The 24,183-nt window shown below is 45.4% G+C and overlaps 1 protein-coding gene across 1 annotated transcript in view; it reads right to left on the bottom strand.

Moving 5' to 3' along the window:
• RHEB (Ras homolog, mTORC1 binding) overlaps window positions 1–24,183 on the bottom strand; it is a 47,580-nt gene that overhangs the window by 10,350 nt on the left and 13,047 nt on the right. The window contains exons 2-4 of the mRNA XM_068235917.1: window positions 8,397–8,468; window positions 7,470–7,537; window positions 2,760–2,842 (exon numbers count right to left, since the gene is read on the bottom strand). Coding sequence (XP_068092018.1) covers window positions 2,760–2,842; window positions 7,470–7,537; window positions 8,397–8,468 — 223 coding nt within the window. The remainder of the gene's footprint in view (window positions 1–2,759; window positions 2,843–7,469; window positions 7,538–8,396; window positions 8,469–24,183) is intronic.

Below are 24,183 nucleotides of genomic sequence, written 5' to 3'. Positions count from 1 at the left end.
TTTCCAAAATGGGGTCATTTGTGGGGTGTGTTTACGGTCCTCGCATTTTGGGGGGTGCTAATTTGTAAGCACCCCTGTAAAGCCTAAAGGTGCTCATTGGACTTTGGGCCCCTTAGCGCAGTTAGGCTGCAAAAAAGTGCCACACATGTGGTATTGCCGTACTCAAGAGAAGTAGTAGAATGTGTTTTGGGGTGTATTTTTACACATACCCATGCTGGGTGGGAGAAATCTCTGTAAATGACAATTTTCTCATTTTTTTTTTACACACAATTGTCCATTTACAGAGTTATTTCTCCCACCCAGCATGGGTATGTGTAAAAATACACCCCAAAACACATTGTACTACTTCTCCCGAGTACGGCGATACCACATGTGTGGCACTTTTTTGCACCCTAACTGCGCTAAAAGGCCCAAAGTCCAATGAGTACCTTTAGGATTTCACAAGTCATTTTGCGGAATTTGATTTCCAGACTACTCCTCACGGTTTAGGGCCCCTAAAATGCCAGGGCAGTATAGGAACCCCACAAATGACCCCATTTTAGAAAGAAGACACCCCAAGGTATTCCGTTAGGAGTATGGTGAGTTCATAGAAGATTTTATTTTTTGTCAAAAGTTAGTGGAAAATGACACTTTGTGAAAAAAACAATAAAAATCAATTTTCCGCTAACTTTTGACAAAAAATAAAATCTTCTATGAACTCACCATACTCCTAACGGAATACCTTTGGGTGTCTTCTTTCTAGAATGGGGTCATTTGTGGGGTTACTATACTGCCCTGGCATTTTAGGGGCCCTAAACCGTGAGGAGTAGTCTTGAAACCAAATGTCGCAAAATGACCTGTGAAATCCTAAAGGCACTCACACTGATGGGTAGGTGTGCTAGGGGGTGACAGGAGGTGATTGATGGGTGTCTCAAGGTGTGATTAGAGGGGGGAATAGATGCAAGCAATGCACTGGCGAGGTGATCAGGGCTGGGGTCTGAGGGCATTCTGAGGGTGTGGGCAGATGATTGAGTGCCCTAGGGGCAGATAGGGGTCTAATCTGATAGGTAGCAGTGACAGGGGGTGATTGATGGGTAATTAGTGGGTGTTTAGGGTAGAGAACAGATGTGAACACTGCACTTGGGAGGTGATCGGACGTCGGATCTGCGGGCGATCTATTGGTGTGGGTGGGTGATCAGATTGCCCGCAAGGGGCAGGTTAGGGGCTGATTGATGGGTGGCAGTGACAGCGGGTGATTGATGGGTGGCAGTGACAGGGTGTGATTGATGGGTGATTGATAGGTGATTGACAGGTGATCAGTGGGTTATTACAGGGAAGGACAGATGTAAATAATGCCCTGGCGAATTGATAACGGGGGTCTGAGGGCAATCTGAGCGTGTAGGCGGGTGATTGGGTGCCCGCAAGGGGCAGATTAGGGTCTGATCTGATGGGTAACAGTGACAGGTGGCGATAGGGGGTGATTGATGGGTGATTGATGGGTAATTAGTGAGTGTTTAGAGGAGAGAATAGATGGAAACACTGCGCTTGGGTGGTGATCTGATGTCGGATCTGCGGGCGATCTATTGGTGTGGGTGGGTGATCAGTTTGCCCGCAAGGGCGGGTTAGGGGCTGATTGTTGGGTGGCAGTGACAGGGGGTGATTGATGGGTGATAGGTGATTGGCAGGTGATTGACAGGTGATCAGTGGGTTATTACAGGGAAGAACAGATGTAATTAATGCACTGGCGAATTGATAAGGGGGGTCAGAGGGCAATCTGAGCGTGTTGGCGGGTGATTGGGTGCCCGCAAGGGGCAGATTAGGGTCTGATCTGATAGGTAAAAGTGACAGGTGGCGATAGGGGGTGATAGATGGGTGATTGATGGGTAATTAGTGGGTGTTTAGAGGAGAGAATAGATGTAAACAATGGATTTGGGAGGTGATCTGATGTCGGATCTGCGGGCGATCTATTGGTGTGGGTGGGTGATCAGATTGCCCGCAAGGGGCAGGTTAGGGGCTGATTGTTGGGTGGCAGTGACAGGGGGTGATTGATGGGTGATTGATGGGTGATTGACAGGTTATCAGGGAAGATAGATGCATACAGTACACAGGGGGGGGGTCTGGGGAGAATCTGAGGGGTGGGGGGGTGATCAGGAGGGGGCAGGGGGGGGGATAAAAAAAAAAATAGCGTTGACAGATAGTGACAGGGAGTGATTGATGGGTTATTAGGGGGGTGATTGGGTGCAAACAGGGGTCTGGGGGGTGGGCAGGGGGGGGCAGATCAGTGTGTTTGGGTGCAGACTAGGGTGGCTGCAGCCTGCCCTGGTGGTCCCTCGGACACTGGGATCACCAGGGCAGGAGGCAGCCTGTATAATACACTTTGTATACATTACAAAGTGTATTATACACTTTGTAGCGGCGATCGCGGGGTTAACATCCCGCCGGCGCTTCCGTATGGCCGGCGGGATGTTACGGCGGGTGGGCGGAGCCAGTTGCCGGGGGAAGCGCGCGTCATCAATGACGCGATCGCTCCCCCGGCATGCCTAAAGGACGCGCCGCCTGAAGGCGTATTGCGGTCCTTTAGGCGTCCACTTTGCCGCCGCCCATGGGCTGTGGGCGGTCGGCAAGTGGTTAAGTACCCGCAAGATTAGCCCAAGCTTCCCCGGGTGTATACATACCACATAAGAACCGTGGTTCTAGATCACATTTTTTGATGCCAAACCTATTGTCAAACTGTCATGACATGTTCCAAGTCAACATACCCAAGGTTCTGTCAAACTCACCTTTTAATGGAGGTGACTGAATATACAAGAATATATCCATTAATATCTATGGAATAGGTCTGTGGGAATATGGAAAATTCATCCTAAAAAAATAAAAAAAAATGTTTAAGATCGTTACACATTGCATTAATTAAGAAAACCTGTTTCCATAGAAGCCCATCACAATACAAATAGCAAGATGGAGATCATAGTCCCTGTTACAGTATACAATTGTGGGCAACTAAGTAAAGCCTGTATATAGTGGATTCTATGAATTGGATGTGGGATGGATGGGGGGGGGGGGGGGGAAGAGGGGTTTACAGTATACAGCAGCATAATGGGGAGGTGTAATGACAGTGCAGCTTCGCATGTGCAGCTCTATTGCTACTGCGCATGCGGCTGTACAACGTGCGTGCTACGTCACCCCCCCCCCCCCCCAATCGCTGCAGCATGTATTAACACATAGCAGCATATAAATCCGCACTGCTCCACAGCCCAGTGTGACATCACTGTACTCCGCCCCTTGCCGCCCTTCTGCTCCGCAATTTAAAGGATTTTATTCTACATAAAAAGAGAATCCGCACCACTAAGCCCTCCCCCCCTCGCAGCTCTAATTCTCCCATTGCCTTCCGATTTCCTCCATACCTGAGCGATAGATATAGATGGATATAATATTTTTAGTTTTAAACGCTTTTCACTGAAATGCCAGTGAAATTCAAAGTGTTTAACATAAATTGTAGGTTTATATATAATAAGCAGGTGTGGATGATATCGGGGAAGGCAATGGGAGGATTAGAGCGGCAATGGGGCGGGGCTTAGTGGTGCCGATTCCTTTTGGTTTTTTTTGTACGGTGTGAAATGTAGGGGGGGGGGGAATTTAAATTGCAGAGCCGAAGGGCGGCGAGGGGCGGAGTACAGTGATGTGACACTGGGCTGTGGAGCAGCACCGATTTATATGCTGCTATGTGTTACTACACGCTGCAGCAATGGGGAGGACGTAGCACGCACATACAGCCGCATGCGCAGTAGCAACAGAGCTACACAACAGGCAAAGCTGCACTATGTCATTACACCAGCCCAGACAGGCAGAGATGTTGACAAATACTGTGCAGCTGAAAATCGAGCATGCACTGTAATGTATCAAGTTCTGATGACTCATTGCTCAAGCATGTGATGACGATTCACTTCAGCATGCTGCGCTGCATTCAGGCTGCACTGTCATTACAGAGGCACTAAAGTGGACACAAATGCTCTATAAATAGCTGGTTAAAGTAAACGATGAGATATAATTATATTTATCCTACTCCTGAAAATGACTAAGTATCCCAGGGTTTTATCCTACTCCTAAAAATCCCAGGGTTTTATTTTATGTTCAAACATTTACCAAATTAGGTTGAATGTTTTGTCTCTAATCAGTGGCAGCCCATTAAGGGTCCCAGAGTTAGAAAATGGTCAGAAGTTCATATACAGTCGTTTGCAAAAAGTATTCGGCCCCCCTTTGAAGTTTTCCACATTGTCATATTACTGCCACAAACCTGAATCAATTTTATTAGAATTACACGTGAAAGACCAATACAAAGTGGTGTACATGTGAGAAGTGGAACGAAAATCATAATTCCAAACATTTAAATAAAAAAAACAAAAAACTGCAAAGTGGGGTGTGTGTAATTATTCAGCCCTGAGTCAATACTTTGGCAGCTGTAATTGCAGCAAACAGTGGTTCTATAGTCTTTTAGGGTAGGTCTACCAGCTTTGCACATCTAGAGACTGAAATCCTTGCTCATTCTTAGCAAAACCGCTCCAGCTCAGTCAGATTAGATGGACAGCGTTTGAACAGCAGTTTTCAGATCTTGCTACAGATTCTGAATTAGATTTAGAATCTGGACTTTTGACTGAGCCATTTTAACACACGGATAGGTTTTGTTTTAAACCATTCCATTGTTGCCCTGGCTTTATGTTTAGGGTCGTTGTCCTGCTGGAAGGTGAACCTCCACCCCAGTCTCAAGTCTTTTGCAGACTCCAAGAGGTTTTCTTCCAAGATTGCCCTGTATTTGGCTCCATCCATCTTCCCATAAACTCTGACCAGCTTCCCTGTCCCTGCTGAAGAGGAGCACCCCCAGAGCATGATGCTGCCACCACCATATTTGACAGTGGGGATGGTGTGTTCAGAGTGATGTGCAGTTAGTTTTCCACCACATGGAGTTTTGCATTTTGGCCAAAAAGTTCCATTTTGGTCTCATCTGACCAGAGCACCTTCTTCCACATGTTCGCTGTGTCCCCCACATGACTTGTGGCAAACTGCAAACAGGACTTTATGCTTTTCTGTTTATGGAAGAGTGGCAAGCAGAAAGCCATTAAGGCCAACTTTGTCCATAGGCCAACTATTAGTTGTGCACTGCACAGATTCCCCCACCTGAGCTGTAAATCTCTGCAGCTCGTCCAGAGTCACCATGGGCCTCTTGACTGCATTTCTGATCAGCGCTCTTTGTTCGGCCTGTGAGTTTAGGTGGACTGTCTTGTCTTGGTAGGTTTACAGTTGTGCCATACTCCTTCCATTTCTGAATGATCGCTTGAACAGTGCTCCGTGGGATGTTCAAGGCTTTGGAAATCTTTTGTAGCCTAAGCCTGCTATACATTTCTCAATAACTTTATCCCTGACCTGTCTGGTGTGTGCTTTGGACTTCATGGTGTTGCTCCCAATATTCTCTTAGACAACCTCTGCGGCCGTCACAGAGCAGCTGTATTTGTACTGACATTAGATTACACACAGGTGCACTCTAGTCATTAGCACTCATCAGGCAATGTCTATGGGCAACTGACTGCACTAAGACGAAAGGGGGCTGAATGATTACGCACACCCCACTTTGCAGTTGTGTAAAAAAATAATTTTGGAATCATGTATGATTTTCGTTCCACTTCTCAAATGTACACTACTTTGTATTTGTCTTTCACGTGGGATTCCAATAAAATTGATTGTGGCAGTAATGTGACAAAATGTGGAAAACTTCAAGGGGGCCGAATATTTTTTCGAAACCCTATTCTCTCTCCCTGCCATCAGAAGTGTATTCTACCAAAATCGCAATCGCTCTAGTGGAATCTGTCCAATCCATTTATATTGGCAGAGTGTTTAGGAATCACTTTCATTCGCTACGGTAGCAATCCCCCCCCCCCCCCCAAAAAAAAAGGTCTAGTGGGTCCCAGCCCTTCCAGTGTGTGGCTATTATACATCTAGTTGCTGCATAAAATAGGGCAGCCAGCACATTCTGGTGTTTAAAATTGTTACTGTAGGTGAAAAATATTGTAAGCTAAAAAGGTAAACCTAAGAAATTACAATTCGTACTTTAAAATGCATAGAAAATTGAAGAATAAGTCTACTTCGTCTAATTTGTATGTACAGAGAAGAAGCCAGATTGCGTAAATGTTACATTGTGGACTGCCCTTATGGCAACCAGGACTGTCACAAGTGCTATAGCAGTTTGCCTCAAATAAACTTGCATCATCTATTCTCTGTTATCCAACCTGTAGAGGAACTCCAGTGACATTTAGTTAAATGTAGCAAATTAATCAGCATAGTCACTTTTACGTCACATCACGCCAAACATTCATATATCTGACACGTCACGTATGGTAGAAAAATAAACATAATCATGAAGTCACTGGAAACACAACTTAACTAGCGGGAATTGCAACTAAACTGAGGCTGGGTTTGAGAGAAGGTTATATAGGGGTCCATTAATTTAATTGTGATGAGTTTCCTTTGGGGGAAGAGCATGCTTCCTCTCTAGCATACAGCCTTCCTGGAGGGGGGGGGGGGGGGGCTGCAGCAACATAATGCTTATGCTGCTGGCACAATAAGGGGGCTCAGACAATATGCTGCTGCCAGCCCAATTGGTGAAGGGGGTGGAGTGACACATTGCTGCAACTGCACAATGAGGGGGGGGGGGGTTGCAGGGCCAATATGCTGCTGGTTTAGGAAGGTTGCTGCAGGGGCAATATGTAAAAAGGCCATTATGCTGGTGTTGTGTATCTTTTAGAGCAGAGAGGACGTTCTGAGCTCAGGTCCCTCCACAGCCGTGTTCGCTCCCCTCCTCCGCTCCAAGTGTTTCTTCTCTGGCTCCCTCCCCACCGATTTGCCTCTGCCCTTCGTAGTTAGTTCAACGCTACTAAAAAAATGGCAAACTATGTCCGCAAATGCAGACATTGGTGGACATTTTCTTGTAGCACTGCTCCAATACACTGAGCTGAGGACAGAGCCAACAAGCGGGGAAGAGGCAGAGCGGGGGAACACAGTGACAAATACTCTGTTCTTGCAACACATGAATGTGTTGCGGCACAGCGGTTGGAAACCACTGCCCTGGCAATTCACATTTAAAGGGTAGCAAGAGCCAAGTAATCGAATTTACCAGCAAGATAATTTCCACTTGGCCCCCTCCTATATAGTGTTCCCAACCCTCCCTTTAGATTGTAAGCCTTTGGCAGGCCCTCCTTGTGCATCTGTGCACTCTGGCGTAATAGTCTCAGCAATTCAGGTTCACGTTACTGTTAGCACACAATAAGCAATAAGGTACACATTGCTGACTGTCACCCCCATTATTAAGGTCTAACCTTATTGTATGGCACTGTGTAATATTTTGACACTATAGATATAAATACTCTGACATAGGTTCCATGCCCCAATCCCTAGCTTTTACAACTACTTGTATACTCAGATACTGAACTTTACATACTCACTTGACCAGCGGTATCAACTAGCTGAAGGTGGTAGTCTTGTCCATTCACAGATATCAATTTAGTAAATGCTTGAAAAGAAAAAAAAAAAAAAATTGGTAAGAAGATAGATTAGGTTCTATAATTTTCAAACAAAGCAAGAAAGATTATTTGAGACCTTCGCCACAGCTCTGGTCTTCTACGGGGTCCTGCTGGCAGCCTCTAAGGATCGCAGATATGTCAGCGTCTTCTGCGCCCATGTCATCAGGAGAGCACTACGCTCCAGGCGACGTGGCTGCATTCTCACATGGGGCGCATGTGCAGAAGACTGACCTAGTGTGGGTCTGCGATCCTTACAGGCTGCCAGCAGGACCCAAATGACTTCTAGGGGTAGAAGCAGCCCCAAGTCAGTAAAGATAGACTTTATTGCCCATCCTAAGAAGCCTCCATAAATTCACACCACAGTGCCCGCTAGTAACACGGCCTAAAGGGGGGGGGGGGGGGTGAAGCAGCCTTTCAAATTCCTCTTATGGCCTATACTCACGGGCAACTTTTCCTCTGTCGATAGCACACGGGAGAGTGTGCGCGACAGCTCTTCGCCACATCCCTCCGCGTACACATGCGGAAGAGGGACCAGCGGTGCAGCGAAGCAGTCACCGACGTTCCTCCCCCCCCCCCCCCCCCCCCCCCCGCCGGAAGCTCCGTGTTCTTTATGGAGGTTGCTGTCGCTAGTCCGCATACTCACGCGGACTGGCGACAGCAGCGACGAGCGACGGTTCGGGGTGCGCGCCCGTGCAATGCCTCATGCTCCCGGGCGACAATTGTAGCCCGTGAGTATGGGCCATTACGCTATAGTTCCCCATTAAAGAACAAAGTCTTAGTGGTCACTATTTGCTCCAGTTTAAAAAGAGGATACCATTTGTTGCAAAAAGAAAATCTGCAATGACTTACTGTTTTCTATAGTTGGGTCATAGGAATCCACAAACTGTCCTTCAACAAACTGAATGGTTAATGAGGATTTTCCTGAAACAAAGGGAAAACAAACAAAAATAAAAAAAACTAAGTCCGGGAACGATATTACAGTACACCACTGCAAGTAGGCATTGCATATAGGTGATTACAGAAAATCAATTCATCATCAGCAAGCCCTTTGCTCTGCTGCAGTTTGTACAACAGTGTCTCTGGGTTAAACAGACTTCAAAGAAAATACTGCCATTTAATCCAGCTGCATATTCATAAATGACTAGCAAAAGCTACATACAGGTGCTAAATGGAATTGGATTGCTGAGCAAGATAATTGTGAGAATCAGAACTCAGGAGAGTAAGGGGCAACACACAAAAAAAAAAAAAAAAAAAAAAGCCTTCTTACTAAAAACACTATGCAAAACAGAAATGTGCCTTCTTAAAACAGAAGGTATTTGTGATTATTCAGGTTTGAGTGAGCATATGAGGTACTCCACAATGCATCACAGCTGATTATACAAAGTGTAACCTTTGTTGTCCTTGAACACCTCCAGACCCGCTGGATTGCAATGTGTCAGGTTGTTAATTGTACAAACCCACACTAATCCAACATGCATCCACGTTTCAGACTGGCTGGTCTTCAGTGCATGGCATGAATTAATAAGGCTATATGGAGGTAGGACTTGACCTCCAGAGTCAGATTGCCCAGCAAGCTAATGAACCAGAAAAGCAAAATTTGTTTGGTATAGCATTTAGTATAAGGCCCCGTTAACACTGCACGCGTTTCCAGACGAGTTTTAGAAACGCGTGCGGGAGGCCGACACGCACGACAGACAGTGCATAGACAGTGCCTCTCAGGGCAGCACAATCCACGACCAAGTTGGTCGTGGCTGTTTGCCCGGGGATTTGGGAGTCTGTGGCGGTTTACCGCTGATGAGACTTTGGAAGCGAATTAAAAAGGTAAATGTAGCAACAAAAAAAAATTCGCTTCAGAGTCTAAGTGTATGGAAGTCACATTTTTCATGAAATCCTCAAAAGCAACTTTCATTGGATACGTTCCTTGTTAAAGAGGAACGCCAGTAAAAATGTAATAGAAAAGTGCTTAAAGAGACACTGAAGCGAAAAAAAAAATGATATTATTTGTATGTGTAGCACAGCTAAGAAATAAAACATTAAGATCAGATACATCAGTGTAATTGTTTCCAGTACAGGAAGAGTTAAGGTGGCCATACACTGGCCCGATTCCCGGCCGTTTCGACAGCAGATTCGATCCTGGGATCTAATCTGCTGCCAATTGTTCGCGGTAAACGCCGCCGACGATCCGATTTCCTCCCGAAATCGGATCGGTCCGTCGATCGCGCCGTGCGGGAAATTACCCTCGATCGCCCGCGGGTAAAGTGCGCGTCGCTAGCGGCGGCCGATCCGATGAAAAATACATTACCTGATGCGGGCTCCCGGGCGTCTTCTCCGCATCTTCTCAGCGCTGCACCCGCTCCATCCCGGCGCTTCCTGGGTCACTGCAGTGACCCAGGAAGTTCAAATAGAGGGCGCTCTATTTGAACTTCCTGGTCACGGAGTGACACAGGAAGCGCCGAGATGGAGCAAGAACAGAGCGGTGCAGCGTGGAGAAGATGCCCGGGAGCCAGCGTCAGGTAATGTATGCGCGGGGGGAGGACAGGCGGCGGGAGCAGCTGAACAGATTGTGATCGGTTTCAGGCTGAAATCGATTCACAATCTGTTTGCAGTAAAGGCAGCCATACGATCCCTATCTGATCAGATTCGATCAGATAGGGATCTGTCAGGTGGTCGATCTGATGGCACATCGACCAGTGTATGGCTGCCTTTAGGAAACTCCAGTTATCTCGATGCAAACAAGCCATTAAGCTCTCCGACAGTCCTGGAGAGGGCTGTTATCTGACTTATCTCAACTGTTCCTGGACTATTTACTTTTCCTCTGCTAGAGGAGAGGTCATTCGTTCAGACTGCTCTGAAAGACTCATTTTGAATGCTGAGTTGTGTAATCTGCACATTATAGAATGATGCAATGTTAGAAAAAAACGCTGATGTCACCAGGAGTGTTCAACACAAGCCCAGTATGGTCTGTGCCTGTGCAGTACGGTCCTGGTGACATCAGCAGGAGCGAGGACACGGCAACACAGGCGCAGTGGTTTTCAGACTTTAAAGGGAACCAGAGAGGAACGGGGGGGGGGGGGGGGGGGGATGGTAAAAAGAAAAAGATTTTATACATACCTGGAGCTTCTTCCAGCCCCATAAGCCTGAATCGCTCCCACGCCGCCGTCCTCAGCTTCCTGGATCCGCCGGTTCCGGACCAGTCACTTCCGGCGGACGCGGCCAATTGTCCGCATCACAGGGGCTCCCTCCATACATGTACATGCGGCTGCGCAGTTAACAGCCACATGCGTATCTGTATGGGGAGAGCACCCTGTGATGCGGAGAATTGGCCGCATCCGCCGGCCGACTTGCGGCAATGACGGGACCCGGTGGCGGCTGATCCAGGCAGCGGAGGAGTGCGGCGTGGGAGCGATCCGTGCGTATGGGGCTGGAGGAAGCCCCAGGTATGTATATTGCATCCTCTCTGGTTCCCTTTAAAGTCTGAAATTCCAGAAGTGAACTGGAGGCGGGGCATCGGTGAGTGGCTAACGGGCACAGAATGTCTGCGGGGGACCATTAGAAGACCCGGGGAAGTTCAACTCATTTTCCCCTGACCCCTTACAGTATTCCTTTAAGGCCACGCATAAGAAATAAAAAAAGTTGGTGAGCCAACAAATGGCAAGGGTTCTGTTATAATGAAAGTCCTGCTTACCTTTATTTTATACTATTTTACTATAACTGTTTTTTGGATTGTGAACTAATCAGCTAGGTTTCCATTAATTCTTATGGGGACATTCGCTTTGATATAAGAATGCTTTGGATTACAAGCAGGTTTCCTGAACAAATTATACTTGCAAACCAAGGTTCCACTGTACTTACCCTGTAGTTACACCCTTGGGAGGGATTGTGGATAGCAGACACTAACTGTAGGGGAGCACAGAACTGTAAGGGGGTGCCAACTACTTCACGCCCTCTGATAAAGGGTCCATCCTGCAGGGCAAGAGTTTGTTACATGTGTTAGGGGTGTGAAGATTGGAATGGCCACTTGTTTTATAGCCCTTGCAAGATGGTCCCTGGGCTGTGAGGGTAACAAGCAGTTGGCAAGGAAAAGGGTGTGAGCATTGGGGGGGCCCTGTGATTTATATAGCTACACCCCTGATCCCTCCCCCTCCACTGAGTGCACACTATTCGGCGACAGTCGAACCTGACTGCAATGCTCATGCTGCACAATGTTGATCAAGCAACAATTGATAAAGCGGACCTGAACTCCGAACTCCTCTCTGCTCTAAAAGATAAACAGTAGAATAACTTTTAAACAAAAAAACATTTGTTAGGGCCCTTTTCCACCAGCGCTGGCTGAATCGCAAAAACGCAAACCACTAGCCATTTTACAATCGCTATGGTTTGCTTTTTAACATAGGAATCGCGGTAGGTAATTTCCACTACCGCGATTCGTTTTTTACTTGATCACGATCGCGCCGCGGAGAGACTTGACGCGATTTTGCTATGCAGTGCATAGCAAAATCGCGGCCGCGAACGTTGGGGAATCGGCGGTAATTGCGATTCAGCAATCGCTAGCGTTCAGCGTGAACGCTAGCGATTGCTAGTGGAAAAGGGCCCTAACAGCTGATACAAATCCCAAAATAAAATCTGCAGTTTCTACCCTGATTCATGGAAGCAGACATTGTTTACAGCCTGTGCTTTCAAATGGGCGTATCTGCCATAGGCAGTCATGTGATGGGGAGGGGAGAAACAAATTACAACTAGTGATTAGACACAAATGAGGGGGAATTACACAGGCTAAAAACTATTTAAATACATACAGGGTGCATTTCTGTTTTATTTTCGTTGTGCCCTGGGCAAGAGTTCAGGTCCACTTTAAGGACCCAGTGTTCACCCCAGGCACTTTTAGCTGGGTGCTGCACCCGGCTAGTTTTTGTGAGCACCCGGCCGGCATCGGCTCACCTCCTCCTATGCTGTAAGCAGAGTTGTGCATAGAAGCACCAGCCCTGCATTCTCTCATCTCACCCAGCTACTTTTTCATGCCACCCGCCTGGAAAAAAAAAAAATCTGGGACACACACACACACACACACACACACTTTGTAAAGACTGCTTATTTATTGGTATAAATTCTTTAAAAACTCAACACTAGAGCTGATGGCTTGAGCAATGGTGCTCAAACACTAGGCCCTAAAATGTGCATCCTCAAAGTTAATTACTGCTGAACAGTCAAACAAGTGCTGACGCAAACACCTATCAGTGCTTATTGTGCAGTATTGTAACAGCATATCCTGATATCAGAGCACCTGAGTGTACCCATGGGAATTAATAATTGGCTTGTTTTGACAGCTCTAGCTATACTGTCAGTGTGCATTAAAGCAAGCCCATCAGTGATGTCCGTCCCCTAAATACTACAGCAAGGGCCGTAAGATGTGGCATGTTTAGAGCTAGGGGGATGGAAAAAAGGGGGGTGGGGGGCATCAATGACTAGCAGAGACTATAAGCATGCAAAGAGAGCTTTAACACTTTATCAGCCAAATTTAGAGGCTTACAAGTGCTCCAGGCCAATTTTGGCACTTTGTTACATTTTTCCTGATAATTAGTACTGTTATGTGTATTTATGGCCACCTGTCACTAGGGGCAGTGAAAAAAAGAACTTCTGCTTTGTTTCTCTATTTTCTGCTAGCAAACAGATCAAAGCATTGCAAGAATTTACGCTCTTTTACGGTTAATACGCTCTTTGTAGGTTTATAATACATACATCTGTGCTACTCACTGAAGCCCCCATATTCCTCTTTTCTATTCCCCTCCTCAGTTTTCATATTCATAACGCACATTACAGTACAAGTGAAGCATACTTTTGACTGTGCTTCCCTGTACCTAATACAAGAGTATAACTTGTGGCGTCAATGTCGCGATCTGTTGCTTCCCTGCTGTCACAGGGAAAGCAATGCAACAGCCACTGTGAATGTGGCCTAAGAGTCACTAGGAGTCTTTCAAGGCAGAAGTGCCTTTCGGTTGCAAAATAACCCAAGAACAACATTTGTAACCCCCACACATCACGTCTAGGGCGGGATGCCGCACGCTCAGATGAGAACATATGAGACGGCAAGTGCTGAATGTTTGCAGCAGCTATTAGTGCCCAGCAAATAACCAGGAACATCTGACAAAAACAACAAGAGCTGTCAGTCACCCATGAAGTGCTTGCATTAATTCTCAGCTAATCAAGAAGCAAAAGCACTACAACTGAAAATCTCTTCGGTAGGGGTCATGTGTAGATCTCATGCTGCTGTACAATTGTGGCACAGAAATAAGCTGCAAAGAAAGAAAAAAAATACCCCCCATGGCATGGGTATGGCCAGATCAGGTAGCATCCATCACATGCTGTCCCATCTTCTGCAATCCTTTAGTTTCTGTTCTGTGACCTTTGGGGTCACAATGCTGCAGAAGAAGCTCTGCGCTCTCCTCTGAATGCACAGAGTGCTGATTCATGTGAAGGGGTTGTGGAGAGGTGGGAAGCAAGCAGTGTAGAGTAAGTTAATAGGCTCCAAAAGGCGGGAAAGTGGCATTAAGCAGGAGGTCTTCTCCTGCAGAGGGAAGCCCCTTCCCCATTGGTTTGCAGACAAGCTGCTAGATGCCAGATTTAAACCCAGAGATGAGATATGTAGCTGTATTTTTACTTACCGGGGCTTCCTCCAGCCTCATTAGCATGGATGTGCCCCTCGCCATCCGCCTCAGCGCCGCCGTACAGCCGCAATCATCCCCGGTAAGCAGCTCAGTGACAGCAGTGGACCTCCTGCGCATGCGGACCTTCTGTGCAAGCGCAGAAGGCCCTGGCTGATGTCAGTCTGTTAGCGGGAGTTGACTGTGGCACTGACAGCGAGTGACACATCCATGCTTATAGGGCTGGAGGAAACCGTAAGTAAAAATACAGCAATTATCTAATTTCTGGGTCTCTTTGGGGGGGGGGGCTAGCAGGGTGCATAGGGGACAGAACAGAGAGCAGAGCACACAGAGGCATATCCTTCAGATGGGAACATGCATGTGTCACTTTTCAGTTTTAAAAACGCTTCGGGTACACCAATACCTTCGCTAATTTGCTTATCACAAGGTTGCAGGCAGAACATTACCCATGGAGAACGTTACTGCGCTACTTAAAAAGGTTGTGTCTAGACAGCAGAAACATGTTGGCATATTACATACATAATATAGAACCCCCTGCCTATTACAGTCACTCAGGAGACTACAATTTCCCAACAAGCAGGTGAAAGGCATAGGAATGCATGGAGATATAGACTTTGATACAAGCCCCTCCACAGACACCCGGAAAGCATAAAAACCTCATGATTTGGTCCTTACAACTCTGCTAATCTGAGAGGGAACAGACTAAAGAGTGTTTTGTTGTCTAGTGGAGTCTCAGTTGCTAAAATATTCAGGATGGACCTGTTAGATGTGTCAGCATTGTAAATACACAAATGTAGAAACTGCCCGTGACCAACCTAGTCACAACTGTCAGTGAAGTTTCCAGACTAGAATGAGCAGTGTGACCTGAAATGTCATCGGCTGCCTTTTATGCTTGTTGATTTCACACTGAAATAATGCTTCCTGAAGGTTCAAGGGCCAGCCCCTCCACAAATCATTGTTCACCAAAAATGGTGCAGCATTTCCCCCTAACCTAGGTATTCATCAAGACTGAACACAGCCAAGCACAGCACAAACCACGGGGAATAGGGAGAAGGATGTAATTCCTGCAGCAAGGCCATGAAAGCTGCTGCCTGCAGTTACAGAATTGAAACTAGTGAACAGCACAATCAGTCCCAGGAGTTAAAATACCTCACTTATTAATAGCAGCATATATACAGAGAAAGTATGTGTCAAAAAAAGGCACCAGTCTGATCTGTTATGTGCATGGCATAGGCAGGTCATAGGTCTGTTCAGGACAATGCTGGGACTGCAGTATCTGAATGGAAGTTAAAATAAACCTAAATATCCAATACTGCAATCACATATTGATAGAAGCCCATTTGTAGACACCTCTAAACTTAGGGGAGTTATTTTGGAGCGCCTTATATTTCCTATTTCTCATAAGTCGTATTTTGGAATATGAGAGAATGTTCTATTTTAATTACAGTATAAATTAGGAGTTGGAGCATTTTTACCCGACCAGAGTACCCAAAAATTGCTCCTCAACTCCGACTGACTACAGTCTTGGTAAAAAAAAAAAAAAACCAAAAAAAAAAACCACATCCATAGCGTTGTGCTAGCGAGAGCTTTTCAATTAGAAAACACTTCCCTTAAAAACCAAAGCAATTTCCCCAGTTAACACTCCGATTCATTCGCCTATAACCATTACTATGCATCACAGAACAATGTATATCTATTTTTCCACCACCTATTAGTCCTTTAACCACTTGATGACCCACCCTTTACCCCCCCCCTTAAGGACCAGCGCTGTTTTTAGTGATCTGTGCTGGGTGGGCTCTACAGCCCCCAGCACAGATCAGGGTGCAGGCAGAGAGATCAGATCGCCCCCCTTTTTTCCCCACTATGGGGATGATGTGCAGGGGGGGTCTGATCTCTTCTGCGTGTGGCTGGCGGGGGGGGGCACCTCAAAGCCCCCCTCCGCGGCGAAATTCCCCCCTCCCTCTCCTACCTGCTGCCCCCCCCGGTGATCGAGGCTGCACAGGACGCTATCCGTCCTGTGCAGCCAGTGACAGGACGTCCCCTGTCACATGGCGGCGATCCCCGGCCGCTGATTGGCCGGGGATCGCCGATCTGCCTTACGGCGCTGCTGCGCAGCAGCGCCGTACAAATGTAAACAAAGCGGATTATTTCCGCTTGTGTTTACATTTAGCCTGCAAGCCGCCATCGGCGGCCCGCAGGCTATTCACGGAGCCCCCCGCCGTGATTTGACAGGAAGCAGCCGCTCGCGCGAGCGGCTGCTTCCTGATTAATCAGCCTGCAGCTGGCGACGCAGTACTGCGTCGCTGGTCCTGCAGCTGCCACTTTGCCGACGCGCGGTATGAGTGCGCGGTCGGCAAGTGGTTAAGTGAGCATTTCTCAGTTTTCGGCCATTAGAGTTTTAAAATATATAATCCGAACATTTATATAGTGCTTTTCTCCTGTTAAAACGCAAAGCGCTCAAGAGCTGCAGCCACTGGGACACGCTCAGGAGGCCACCCTGCAGAGTTAGGGAGTCTTGCCTTGAACTCCTTACTGAATAGGTACTGACCCTAGCCAGGATTCGAACCCTGGTCTCCCATGTCAAAGGCAGTGCCCTTAAAGGACTTACGAGGCGAAATAGTGAAAAAAGTTAAATACCTGCATGAATTAATGCACGGAGGACGCCATCCACGCCCTCCATGCTGTGCTGCCGGGTCCCCACCGCTCAATGCCCCCCCCCACCGGGTCAGTCCCAACCCCACAGCTCTAGGGCCTCCCCCCTTGATCCACGCTACAGGCTGTCTCCTGTTGCGTGGATGGGGGGGGGAAATGGAGGCCCTAGAGCTGTGCAGCCACACTCGCGCATATGCGGACTGCGGCACAACACAAAGGGCGCGGATGGCGTCCTCCGTGCATTGATATTTCATGCAGGTATTTTGTTTTGCATCCATCACCTTTTACAAGCCCATAGCTTAAAAATGAACAGTAATATCGTGACATATTAATGTTAAGTCCCTAAACTATTTTTTATTTGCACTTTTTAAATGCAAAAAAAAATAATAAAATATGTGGGTGATTATAGGATAGTGTGGGAGGTTAAGTGTTAATTTAAAATGTATTTGTGGGTCTTTGTAAAAAAAACCAAAAAAAACCCTCTAAGTGTAGGTGTAATTTTACTATTTGGCCACAAGATGTCCTCGTGTATCACTTCCTACTGCGTACCTATAGTACACCAAATAGAAAGTAATGCATGCATGGGTTCCATCGGAAACAAATGATCGAGCATCTCCAATTTATTAATCTCCCGTCTAACGATCGGCAGAGATAACTAGCGTGGGAGTGCGCGACGGCAAGGGATGTAGTAGCTACATCCCTGCAAGGGGGAAGAGGGAATTTGCAGGGATGTAGTTGCTCGTCCCACGGTTGTGTGACAAGCACAGTCTAGGATAGGCTCTTTCCAAAGTGGTATGAAACTAAGCATTTCCTCTAAAATATTTACAGCATATAAAAAAAAAAAAAAAAAACACAGCAGAACAGCATTCAAAGTTAAAAAAAAGAGCACAGTTCTGCAGTGGAAAGCTCCTTGCTTCAGTGGCCAGCTTCAAAGAGGCGATAACCTCTTATTTATATTCTTTTGTAAAATACATTTAGCAAACATTGAAACTGAGCTGTACTGTGTTGAGAAGCAGAAAGATAAGGGATCACTAGATCCAAATTTGAATATAAACACGGCAGCTATGCAATAAAAAGCAATTACAGCTTTCAAAGCAGATACTGTACTTTGAGAATTTTTCATTTGTAGACATTGCTATAACTGTATGGGTAATATATTGAACGTTCTGTCAGTTTTATCCAACTTTAAGAAGCTCGTATCCTGCATAGTTAACTACCACATCAACTTTTTTAAGCCCCTAAGAAGTTTCAAGTTGTCACATTTAGTGCATTTGCAGTCACCAGAAACATGGCTGATGAACACAGGCAGGCGGCAGGCAGAAAACGCATCCAATAGTCTGTGCAGACATATTCTGAATGTATTTCATCAGAGGAACCACTGAAGCTGTCAAATGTAACCGTAGGATATATTTAGCTCAGAACATTTGTTAAGACATTAAAAGGTGTTTGCAGATTCCACATCTGCTCAGCAGAATAAGCTGCCATGTAACAAGCTGGAAACCCAGAGTGTGACCAGCTCAGGAATGCAAGTCTAAGTTCAAGGTGGAAAAGCTATTTCAGTCATAACTAAAAGCTGCATTTCAAAATCTCCTGCCATTAAAGCCAATCCAGACAGGGGACCAAAATATCTAAATGCTTAGCAGAGTGTGCAAATATTGAGAGGCTTTTAGTCCAAGTTTCCACTACCTGCTTGTTTTACCAGTTTGCATTAGAATTTTAACACTGAAAGAATTTTTTTGGGGATGCGGCTAGCAATTTTCATTGTAGAACGTACGCAAGAGAGCCTGAGGTGGGCTTTAAATAAAAAAAAAAAAAAAAAAAAAAAAAAAAGAAGGCTACCTGACCCACAAGGTACATCTGCTAACCACAGTTTCAGGGACCTAGCTACTGCAGTAGAAGCTATGGATGGCTTAAAGTTCAATGAGGCAGCTTCCCAAGCTCTTCTCAGGATATTATCGATTTTTTTTATCAATCGGATCTCTCAGGCAACCAAAGTCCTCAAACAGGAGATCAGTCTTTCTGGAAACTTTAGATAAGGATGGGTCGAGTTTTGGAGCGACCCCCCAGAATTTTTGATCTTCTGAACTATATGGATATCTTTTAGACAGAGATTTAGGCCAAAAAGCTCTTCTCTGGGACATCCCACTCCCGTTTAATAATATCTTTGAGAGTGCTATGTACAGGAATAAGGCCCCGTTCACATTGCACGCATTCCCATCCGCATTTCGGGAACACGTGCGGGAGGCCGACACGCACGACATCAGACAGTGCATAGACTACACTGTCTGATGTTCACACTGCATGCGTTCGACCTGTGCGGTCCGGGAACGCATGCTGCACGCGTTTCCTAACAAAACGCGCGGCTGTCCCATTCACTTTCAGTGAATGGGATCAGCCACGCAACGCACAGAGACGCACATGACGTGCGTTGTGTTCTGAACGGAACTTGCCTGCGTTCTAAAGGAAACCTGAGGATCCGCTAAAGTCTCATAGATTTGATCTAGTGGTGTTAACTATTTCCTCTGTGGTAATTCTCATAGCTTTGTGCATGTCTTCCAACAACTCCTTCATAAACTCAGTAGAAAAGGCAAATTTCTGCTCCTTAATACTTTTTTCCCCAGTCTGCTCAGTTTCAGCAGATATTTCCTCAAACGAAGAAATTTCTAATTCTCCTTCCGATTTATCTGACTCCTCGGAACCTTCTTCTAATGTCCTCTTTTTAGCCTTCCCTTCCCTCTGGGGAGGTACAGGCACAGAAACAGGCCTAGATAGCTCAACCAGTGGAGCACTAGTAGATGCTGTAGCAACGGGCTCAGTATCAGCAGGAGGGGTATAAACAGGATTCTTACATTTCATTAACTCCATAGCAGAGTTTATTTCTGATTTTATCCATCCCCTCAAGTCTTTAAACATAGATGGAGACTCTTCCCTCACTACTTTTTCAGTACGACTGACATAGTAATTTATTTGAAGATGAAGACAATTTCTCATAACACTGCACACTTTTCACCGATTTCAGAGTAGATTTAGACCCAGAAGACCCGGCTGATCTGCTAGATCTACTGGATGTGTCAGTTTTCACAGGGTTAGCAGGCTTGTCTGGTCTATCCGTCCTGTCAGACTTATGGTGGCCATACATGGTACAATAAAAAAGGTCGATTATCCCGTTTATTCGATCTAAATGATCGAATGAAAGTTGAAAATATTTTTTTTGCGATCAAGAAATTCTAACGATTATCCTGTTTTTGAGAAAAATCAGATCGGACATGATGGAAAAAAATCTTTATATTTGATCTAACAGAATAAGCGAACTAAATTTTCTAATCGAAAAAAATGAAAAATTGTCCCATGTATGGCCACCCTTAGAGTCTGATTTGCTTTCCATTGTATTAGCTTCAGGCTGAAATAAAACAGACAAAAAAGACCAAAATTACTTACGGTAACGTCTTTTCCAGTAGTCGCGAAGACAGCACCCCTAATGAGACTTGTCTCCCTCCGAGCAACGGACAGGAAGCTGCAAAAGATTTAAAAATTTGCATAATCAGGCGGTCAATAGTATAAATAGGCATAGTCTCTCACGCTACCTTCAGTTCTATACAAACGACACGGACACCAAATGATGCTTAATGTTTTTAATATCTCTCTTTCTCTATATATATATATATATATATATATATATATATATATATATATATATATATATATATATATATATATATATATATATATATATATATATATATATATATATATATATATATATATATATATATATATATATATATATATATATATATATATATATATATATATATATATATATATATATATATATATATATATATATATATATATATATATATATATATATATATACATATGCATATATATACACAAATATATATATATATATTATTATTATTATCTTTGTACCCAGGGTGGGTTGTAGGGGTGCTGTCTTCGCGACTACTGGAAAAGACGTTACCGTAAGTAATTTTGGTCTTTCCCAGTACGTCTGCTCAGACAGCACCCCTAATGAGACGATATACACGATACATATATATATATATATTTAGGGAGGGACCACAGCCTGCAGAACCTTTCTGCCAAATGATAAATCAGCGTTAGCTGACACATTAAGTCTATAGTGCTTTATAAATGTATTCTGGCTGGACCAGGTAGCTGCCCTGCATATCTGTTCGATGGAGGCTCCAGCCCTCTCTGCCCATGAGGTTGAAACAGCTCGCGTCGAATGTGCTCTCACTGGTGAAGATAGCTGTCTGCCTTGAATCTGATAAGCTGTCGCTATAGCCTGTTTTATCCATCTAGCCAGAGTGGTCTTAGATGCTCCTTTTCCTTTAGATTTTCCGGAAAAGATGACAAACATTGCCTCAGTCTGTCTCCATGATTTAGTTCTTTCCAGGTAATAAAGCAGACATCTCCTTACATCTAAGAGATGCAACTCTCTTTCTTTATCATTAGCTGGATTAGCACAAAAAGAAGGAATATACAGCTCCTGAGATTTATGAAATGTCGATACAACCTTGGGAAGGAAGGCAATGTCCAACCGCAATGTAACTCGATCATCAGATATCACACAGTATGGTTCCTTGATAGAAAGAGCTTGTAATTCCCCCAGTCGTCTAGCAGTAGTGATGGCTAATAGAAATGCAGTCTTAAGGGTTACCATCTTGTCTGATGCCTGTTCTAAGGGTTCAAACGGAACTTTGCAAAGCCCCTGAAGGACTGTATTCAAGTCCCAAGTAGGTACTCTAGACCTTATAGTAGGCTTAATCCTCTTTAAAGCTTCAAAGAAACGGATCACTAAGTGTTCCTGAGCCAGTCTCCTCTCCAAAAATACAGACAAAGCAGAAGTTTGTACTTTAAGGGTGCTTATACTGAGTCCTTTCAGGAAACCATCATGTAAAAATTCCAGCACGGATGTGACAGAGTTATTGAGCATAGATTCTTCATTGCACCATTCATTAAACACTCTCCAGGCCTTTTGATAAATCTGACGAGTCACCTTCTTTCTACTCTGGATAAGAGTTTCCGCCAATCCATCAGAGAGTCCCTTTGCCTTTAACAATTTCCACTCAGGTTCCATGCTGTAAGATGAAGTAGATGTAGATTCTGGTGAAACACAGGTCCCTGAGACAGAAGGTCCGGGAGGAGAGGAAGGGTGATTGGCTGAGATATCGTTAAAGTCTGTAGTAACGTGAACCAAGGTCTTTTTGGCCAAAATGGTGCGATCAATATCACTCGAGCCTGATCCCGTATGATCTTGTTCAAGACCTTGGGTATGAGAGGCAATGGGGGGAATGCATACATCAGATGGTGACCCCAGTTCATGGAGAAGGCATCTATCGCCCAAGGCTTGTCTCGTGGATGGAGCGAACAAAACTTCTGATACTTCGTATTTACTTTCCTGGCGAATAAATCTACCTCCGGACACCCCCATAAGTCCGTAATCTGTTGAAGGACCTCCTGCTTGAGAGTCCACTCGTTCTGGTCCAGGGTCTTTCTGCTTAAGAAGTCGGCCAGATGGTTCGATGTTCCCTTCAAATGGCTGGCGCTTAGGGAATCCAGGTTTTCCTCTGCCCAGTTTAGAATTCGAGATGACTGACGCCACAAAAGATGACTTCTTGTTCCTCCTTGGCGATTTATGTATGCCACCACACTGCTGTTGTCTGATCTTATCAAAACATGCTGGCCCTTGATGTGGCTGCTGAAAGACTGTAATGCCTGCCATACCGCTTCCAGTTCTCTGCTGTTTGACGAGCGAGACCTCAGCTTGGTTGACCAACGACCTTGGGCTGGAAGAAGATCCAGGTGGGCTCCCCATCCCCACGAACTGGCATCCGTAGTTATAATTGTCTGATTTGGATACTGCCAGAGACGCCCCCTTGAAAGATGGTCTCGAATCTGCCACCATAGCAACGATACTTTGACATCGTGCGGGATCATCACCTTCTTGTCTAGGGAAGATTGCTTCCTGTTCCAACTTCTTAAGATCCATATCTGTAAGCTTCTCGAGTGAAACTGTCCCCACTGAACCGCAGGGAACGAAGCTGTTAATAGTCCCAACATCGCCATTGCCTTTCTCAGTGAAATGCTTCTTGATGTCTGAAAAGAGAGAACAGCATTAAGTATGGAAGAGATCTTCCTATCAGGGAGAAAAACTCTTTCATTCAAAGTATCAACATTGAACCCTAGATACTCCATATTCTGGCAAGGAGATAAGGAAGACTTTTCCCAGTTTACTAGCCACCCTAACGACTGAAGGAAGGCTATGCAAGAGTCAAGATGGGAACTCACTAAGCTTGCAGATGAACCCCAAATCAGTAAATCATCCAGATAGGCTATGATATTAATTGATTGCATTCTCAAAACTGCAAGTACTTCTGCCATGACCTTAGTAAACAACCATGGTGCTGAGGCTAATCCGAAGGGGAGAGCATTAAATTGAAAGTGTCTTACCTCTCCGTCCAGCAGGACTGCAAATCTGAGGAATTGCTGCGAGGACAGGTGGATAGGAATGTGCAGGTAAGCATCTTTCAGGTCCAGGGATGCCAGGAAGCAGTCCTTCTGTAAGAGACGAATCACAGACAAAATGTTGTCCATCCTGAACCTTCTGTATGTTACTGACTTGTTTAGACCCTTCAGGTTGATAATGAAGCGGAAGTCCCCTTGAGCCTTTTTGACCAGAAATACTGGCGAATAGAACCCCTGGCCTTTCTGACATGAGGGAACCTCCCTGATTACCTTCTTGTGGAGTAGAGATTTTACCTCGTTCTGAAGAGCAAGCTGTTTTAGCCTGTTTGAAGGTAAGGGAGTGAGAAGGAATCTCTGAGGAGGCGTGACATCGAATTCTATTCTGTACCCTTCTAATACAATGTGTAGGAGCCATGGATTTGTTCTGTAGAGCTGCCATGTCTCGAAGAAGTGGGAAAGTCTTCCTCCCACTGGGAGCCTGATGTCATTGTCTATTTGACTTGGTAATCGGGGGGTTGTTGGGCTTGTTCCTCTGGTTCCTATAAGGGGCCCATCTCCTTTTTGTGTTTGCTTTATCGTTACTCTCTGGCTTTGATGGCCCACGAAAGGGCCGTTTAAACTGAAAAGATCTCTTCCTAGTGGGAAAGTTTTTCTTTGTGTCAGCTGTTCTATCTAAGGTCTCGTCCAGTTTAGAACCGAACAAAAGACCCCCTTCACAAGGAATGCCGCAGAGTTTTGACTTAGACGAGTTATCGCCTCCCCAAGTCTTAACCCAAACTCCCCTTCTGGCAGAGTTCACTAGAGCAGTGGTTCTTGCTGTTAGCTTAACA

Source organism: Hyperolius riggenbachi, chromosome 5, assembly GCF_040937935.1.
Source record: "Hyperolius riggenbachi isolate aHypRig1 chromosome 5, aHypRig1.pri, whole genome shotgun sequence".
Lineage (NCBI taxonomy): Eukaryota > Metazoa > Chordata > Amphibia > Anura > Hyperoliidae > Hyperolius > Hyperolius riggenbachi.
The sequence above is the reverse complement of the archived record's forward strand: the minus strand, read 5'-3'. Positions and strand labels throughout refer to the sequence as shown.